The 7,333-nt window shown below is 39.6% G+C and overlaps 1 protein-coding gene across 1 annotated transcript; it reads right to left on the reverse strand.

The window, feature by feature from the left end:
* Positions 1 to 388: 388 nt before the first annotated feature.
* LOC130072944 (thyrotropin-releasing hormone receptor) lies at positions 389 to 4,714 on the reverse strand. The gene is made up of 2 exons (XM_056238278.1): positions 3,933 to 4,714; positions 389 to 754 (listed from the first exon to the last, which is right to left on the reverse strand). Exons 1-2 carry the CDS (start codon positions 4,710 to 4,712, stop codon positions 389 to 391), a joined length of 1,146 nt encoding a protein of 381 aa, XP_056094253.1. The 5' UTR covers positions 4,713 to 4,714.
* Between the last annotated feature and the right edge of the window lie 2,619 nt (positions 4,715 to 7,333).

Consider the following 7,333-nt stretch of genomic DNA (forward strand, 5'->3'; position numbering starts at 1 on the left):
GTTGCATGACTTACAGATCATACAGGTGAAACTCGAAAAATTAGAATATCGTGCAAAAGTTATAATTTTGATGATTATGGCTTACAGCTTATGAAAACCCCAAATTTAAAAGTATAATTATGCATATGTATATAGTTATATACACTAGATATATTAGTTTCACCTTTTAATTAGAGTTACTGAAATACATGAGCTTTTGCACGATATTCTAATTTTTCGAGTTTCACCTGTATAATATTTAATAGGGAATAATAATAAAAATATATTTGCTTCTTTTTATCTCATAATTCTGACTTTTTTTCTCAGAATTGCAAGTTTATAGGCCTATCTCACAATTCAGACTGTATAACTCACAACTAATCATCATGAACCGCATCACTTATTTTGATTAATCCGAGGCTGCTGACATCAGATCCCGCGTGTGTGTCTTCCTCGTCTCGGCTCTCTGCGCAGTGTTTTCATTGGAGAAATCTTTCATGGCGCTGTAGTAAACACATCTTCCAGCTCGGCCCTGATGGTCTGACCTGCGCTTGCAGTCGCACAGCCTCTTGAAAGCAGCGCGAAACTTCTGCGACATGGCGTTGTAGATGATGGGGTTGACGGCGCTGTTGGTGTAAATGCACATGCGACAGAAGAGCAGGAACCAGGTGTTGAGATACGGCGGGTCCATGAGCGAGTTCACCACCACCAGAGTCCGGTACGGCATCCAGAGCACCGCGAACAGAACCACCACCACCGCCAGCATCTGTGTCACCTGAGGAAGAGGACGAGAGAAGAGATTGATTGATTTATTTAATTGGGACAAAGCATGTTAAAGGTGCTATATGTATTTTTTAGCGGCCTCTATCTGTGATGTTTCAGATTGCAACCAATTTTTACAAGAGTGCTCGTGCTCTAGCGCATGCTCAAAGTCCTTTTAGGCAAGTCATGCCACTCGGCCGCCATCTTGGCAACGCCTCCGGGCAGCTATTTCGGACTAACAAGACCAGGCTCCTATCTAAATGAATGGGCAGAGTCAGAACTGCACTTTCACTGGTCACCGGGACATAAAAGCTGCTTGTGTAGAAACAGCAGTAAATTATGATAAAAATCGCTGAAAAAGTTTGATGACTTTGCCTCAAAATAAGGTTTAAAAGGTCTTTTTCCCCACAGGTTATACGTTTACTACGCATGCGCAAGGGTTCTCGTCTCTGCTGTCGCAAACCTCACCTGTCCGCATGCGTCAGTGGAACCAGACGATAGGCTTACATGTTTCCCGGCTTGACTGTTAAAAGCAGACGATTGGCTTTCCAGCGGGAGGGGCGGGGCATGTGCATACAACCGCCATCTTTGGCGTAATGGCTTTTCCCTATCTAGTTGTATTGAGGATTGAGGAAATGGCATGTCTCTATGTAAATTGTCTCTGGCGTGCTCGAACACTAGAGCGATCCCTCATGGTACACGGCCACACTGAGACTTTCAACACACCGGAGAAAGCATCACTTTTATCAGCTTGACGTTGAACTAATGCTCCATGCTCGTACCATGATAACGTTACATTTGTGGTGTTATCTAGCATAAGGCATTTCACTAACTATTCGAGTATCTTTCACAATCAGCAATGCCAACATAGGTGAATGTATAATATGATAACGAAAACGGTTAGTGAACTAGACTGAACAATTTCAGATCGTAGGAAGTAACATTACTGTCCTGAACGTGTCTGGAAATGTGTATTATAAACAATATGATAGTAGTGGGATGAGTGACGTTAGACAGTAGATCTAGTACATAAAATAAAAGTTACATCCTAAAGCACCTACTTTTTGTTATCCTGGAACAGTCTTTTGTATTCATTTCATGTCTCATATACGTTGTAGTTTACCTTGCTATTTCATTACAGTTTAACATTATTTCAGCATATCTGAAAACTTGTAATTTGTCACAATAAAATTAGCGGAGGTCTCTCCATAATTCAAACGCTCTGCCGATGTTGATCCGTGTTTTCGTCCTGAGTCGATCCGATTCACGTTTGGCCTGACGAGCTTCAGCAGATACATTTTTGTTTTGTTTTGTTTTGTATATTTGTGTGGAGTTTGTGTTGGAGTGTGTGTTGTGCTGGAGTGTGTGTTGTGCTGGAGTGTGTGTTGTGCTGGAGTGTGTGTTGTGTTGGAGTGTGTGTTGTGCTGGAGGCAGGTCGTGTTTGGTGTTATTAGACTCATGTCGTCAGCTGCAGTGCCGTCGCATAGACTGTATATAAAGGAGAGAGGCTCGGGAGCGCGCATGCACGTCACATCCGATGGATTTCGCAGAAAATCCGACCCGGAGACTTCACATAGAAATAGGAATACTGGCCTTCAGAGGAAATAGCAAAACCCGACAAGTGGATCATTGTAATGTGTGATTACAACCCATTCACACACAGGCAATAAAAAAAGGATTCATTTTAGAAGAAAAGTTTCATATAGCACCTTTAATGAACATTAGGATGACATACAAAATGTAAGTCTGATTATTGCAACATTGCTAATTTGCATCATACACTCTCAGAAAAAAAGGTAGGGTACAAAAGCTGTCACAGGGACAGTACCCTTCAAAAGGGTTCTAATATGGACCATTTAGGTACTAATATGCAGACTTTTGGTACCAATATGTACCTTTGAGGGACTAATATGCACTCTTTATGTACCTTTTGAAAAGGTTCCGCCACAGTGACAGCTTTTGTACCTTTTTTCTGAGAGTCAGAATAATAGAGGTCACCTGAAGGTCACTGTGCTGTTTTCAGTTTAAGACATTTGTATTAAATAAATAAATTAACAGATAATAAATGCATCATTTTTCCATTGTTTATATTTTCTATAAATTTCATAGACATGAAAATAAATATATAAATAAATGTTTTCTTTATATTTTCTAGACATAATTTAATAATTTATATATATGAAATGTATTATGTTATTTATTGGCATTTATTGTCTATTTATATCAAATAAATTATATAGACATGAAAATAAATATATAAATATTAATAAGTATGTTTTTTTTCTTTATATTATCTGTATATTATGTCAATTTAAATCAAATAAATTGCATAGGCATGAAAATAAATCAACATTAAAATAACTAATGATATGTTGTTTAACTTAAAGTAAGTCTTTGTGCAATGTAATACTATTGTAAAAATAAATATTTAAATATTAATACATGTTTTCGTTATATTTTCTGTTTATTATATCAATACATTTCAGATAGGTAGTATAATATATTATACTATATATTATATTATATATTATTATTTTTTCTTTATATTTTCTATTTAATATGTCAGTTTAAATCAAATAAATTACATAGACATGAAAATAAATATAAACTATTTTCTTTCTTAATATCTTTATATGTTCTATAATAGACATACATTGATACACACACACACACACACACACACATACTGTAAAATACTATGTGTTTATGCTGCCTTAAGATTCTAAGTTTCAACTTGGATTTTTGAGTCATCACAACAAAAAAACAAAATTTTAAGTTGTGATAACTAATTAAAACAATCATTATTTGTTATAGTCTTTCCTTCTTTCTTTCTTTTTTTCTTTTTCTTTCTTTTCTTCTTTCCATCTTTCTTTCTTTCTTTCTTTCCTTCTTTCAATCTTTCCTTCTTTCTTTCTTTCTTTCCTTCTTTCTTTCTTTCCTTCTTTGCTTCTTTTTCTTCTTTCTTTATTTCCTTCTTTCTTTCTTTCCTTCCTTCTTTCTTTCCTTCTTTCTTTCCTTCTTTCTTTCTTTCTTTCTTTATTTCCTTCTTTCTTTCTTCCCTTCTTTCTTTCTTTCTTTCCTTCTTTCTCTCTTTCTTTCTTTCTTTCTTTCTTTCCTTCTTTCCTTCTTTCTTTCTTTCTTTCTTTCCTTCTTTCTTTCTGTAGAATGGACATGATAGACAGAGACCAAACCTGTTTTCTGGACGTCGCTGCACTGTTAGTTTTACAGGACACCTTCACTGAACTCTTCCGTCGGCTCTGATGGACGGAGAGCCTTTGCTCGGAGAGATTCGACGGCAGCGGATCTCGAAACAAAACCCTGGCGATCAGACCGTACAGAACCGAAGCCACGACGAGAGGAACCACATAAAACAAGGTGAAGTCCAGAAAGTAGATGGGCATATAGAGGTTCCTGGACACCCGATAGCCACAGCGGACCACGACGCCGTTCCCATAAACCGTCTCATTCGTGTCCACCAGGAAAAACCACATGATGCAGTACAGAGACGTGAAGATCCAAACGCAGGCGATGATCTTCTTGGCTCGTGACACGGTGCAGATGAACTGGGCTTTGATGGAATGGCAGATGGCGATGTAGCGCTCGACGGTGAAGGCCGTGATGGAGCAAGACGAGACGTTGATGCCCAGATACTGCAGGAACGTGATGCAAACGCAGCCGGCGTATCCGTAGATCCACGAAGCCACGACCTCGGAGATGTTGGGCAAACCGGCGGCCAGAAGCACGGTCAGATCGGCCACCGCCAGACTCACCAGGTAGCAGTTCGTTGCAGTCATCATGTGCTTGCTACGGATCACCACTAAAACCACCATGGCGTTCCCAGCGATCCCCACGCCGCAGATCAGCAGAGACAGAGAGATGGTGACCACCTGAACCTCCAGCGGGTTCTCCGGCATCGTGGAGTTTCTGTAGAAGTGAGTCGAGGTGCTGTTATCCATCGTGGCAATTCCCATTTCAGCCGTCTCAACTAAATCCTGGAGGAAGTTTGAGAGAAGTGAGATTAAGTGCACACGTCTGAGAAGATATGCATGAAACGTCACTCGAGATGCTGGATGATCCAGTGAGGAAAACGAGGCGACTTCTTCTCTAGAGAGATGCAGCATCTACTGAGAAAACAAGTCCTTTTCTTCTCTCCTCCTCTTTCACTCACTACCAATGAATCCCTCTCCTCTCTCTCTCCTGATTCTTGTCTATAGAGCTTTGTGTTCTTTTTGAAATAGTTCAATAAATGCATATTTTAAGGGGGCCTATTATGCAAAATTCCCTTTTATGAGGTGTTTGAACTCAGATGTGTGTCCACAGTGTGTAAACAACCAGCCTATAATGGTAAAAATCCACCCAGTCATTTTTTTTTTGAGAAATGCTAATGGTCTTGTCCACTTCAATTATGTATGCTAAGCTATGCTAAAAGTGGTACCGCCAGAACCGGAGATCGGTAGCCTGGCACGCCAGACCTACATCAAGATGTTAGGTCTGGGAACTCATCATTGACAGGGCTCAATCTGATGGGCGGGATAAACGGTTGTCTTTCAAATTCTCTCTGCACGCAATTGGATAGCGCTACAACCAATCAGAGCAACGAAGAAGGGGACGTAGTCAGCGGAGCAAGTTGATATTAAACTTTTACCGTATCCAGTCCATAGCTGTCAACATTGAACATTGAAAATAAGGGAGATTTCCAGGAATCCATCCCCAAAATAAGGGATTTTTTTTGTTTTTTACACGACCCACAAACTTTAAAAATAAAACACTAATCATTAAAAGTCTAAAGAGTTTATAACTAGCCTATGTGTGAGAGAGACAGTGTGTGTGTGTGTGTGTGTGTGTGTGTGTGTGTGTGTGTGTGTGTGTGTGTGTGTGTGTGTGTGTGTGTGTGTGTGAGAGAGAGAGAGAAAGAGTCATTAAACATTTTTTTGTCATTAAAAAAATAATATCATAGAGAATGTTTAAATACTAATATCAGCTTACGAGGGAAACGGAGGCGGAGTAGTGGTGCTTCGGAGTGCTGGAGATGATTCGGAGGTCCTTTACCGATCAGAGCGCGCGCTGACACGGAGTAAATAAAGCCTTTATACTCGACGCGTCCGCACGAGTGCGGCAAAAATGACAAGTTGATCGTTTCGCCACAGCTTTTTTGTAACAGCGCGCGCGGCGCCGCATCCGAGGATGAATGACTTCAAACCGAATATGTCCGAGCTTGCTCTGACCGTCGCAACTCTGCCGTCATTATGTTAAGCCCGCCCGCCAACTCTATACACGATGTGATTGGCCCGGCAAGGTTTGGGGTTTTCCAGCTAAACCGTCTATGGAGAGTTGCTAGACCACACTTTGCGGCGAAATGATTTTTGCTGCCGCTAGGGTGCGTCTAGATTTCTAGGCTAGGAGATCGGCTGAATGGATTCAAAAACGGTAAAACTCAACAGTTTAACTCTGGGGGAGTTGTAAAATAAGCCTATTTCCAAAAAAAGTGGAGTATCCCTTTAAGACAATATACAGGACAAAAGATACAATTACACGAATGTGTTATTGGGTCAATCATGATGAATTTATTCCCCAATGTTAAATGTTCAATGACAGGAAGATTACCGAGGTAAAGCAGGCAGTCGCCGGCTCTCGAGGCATCAGCTGTCTGGAAAATAAAACCGCTTTCACAAATGTGAACACATCTTCATCTCATGTGAGCGGACATCAAAACAGATTTTTACATAAGTACTATATATATTTCATAATTTACTCACCCTCATGTTGTTCCAAACCTGTGTGACTGTGGACCACAAAAAAAGATATTCCAAAAAATAAAAGAAAATGGAGTCTTCAATATATTTCAAAATATCACACCAGATTGGAATGACATGAAGGTGGGAAAATAATGCCAGAATTGTCATATGTATGTGAACTATCCCTTTAAGGCAGCATTACTCCTTTTTTCTACAATCATAAGTAAACTAGTCAAGAGTTCACAGATCTAATAAAGTCAAGACTCCCTCAGAACTGCAGGGAAAGACTTCAAATGTTAATGATGAATGTTAGTCTGTAGATCCTCTGATATGAGACCCGGATCACAACTCTGATGACCAACTGATCTCCAGTCTGATATAATATAAAACACTGCAGGATAAACCATCTTTAAATGTAGTAGATTCATCCAGCCACAAGAGGGAGCCATTTCACTTCTAGTACTTGAAAAACTCATTTAGCAAAACATGTTACAGCGACCCAAACCAACTAACTTACTGTAAGGGTTTTAAGAATAAAGTATAAGGCTTGTACACAAAAATAACAAATTGCAATGAGGTTAAATCTGACTCTCACCCCTGGTTTCACAGACAAGGCTCAAACTAGTCTCAGACTAAAATGTATGTTTGAGCTGTTTTAACTGAAAGCAACTTGCACTGGTATATCTTAAAATAAGTCAGTGCGATCTTTTTGTCTCAAGATGCACACCAGTAATGTATTTTTCTAAGGCACGTTTATAAATGTCCTAAAATAAATGAACTAAGGTCTAATCCTGGTTTAATCTAAACCCTGTCTGTGAAACCAGGCCTCAGATTATTGTGCTGATGTGGTTGGAATG

The sequence above is a fragment of the Rhinichthys klamathensis genome, unplaced genomic scaffold (genome assembly GCF_029890125.1).
Source record: "Rhinichthys klamathensis goyatoka isolate OS25496 unplaced genomic scaffold, OSU_Roscu_1.1 h1tg000514l_1, whole genome shotgun sequence".
Classification (NCBI taxonomy): Eukaryota; Metazoa; Chordata; class Actinopteri; order Cypriniformes; family Leuciscidae; genus Rhinichthys; species Rhinichthys klamathensis.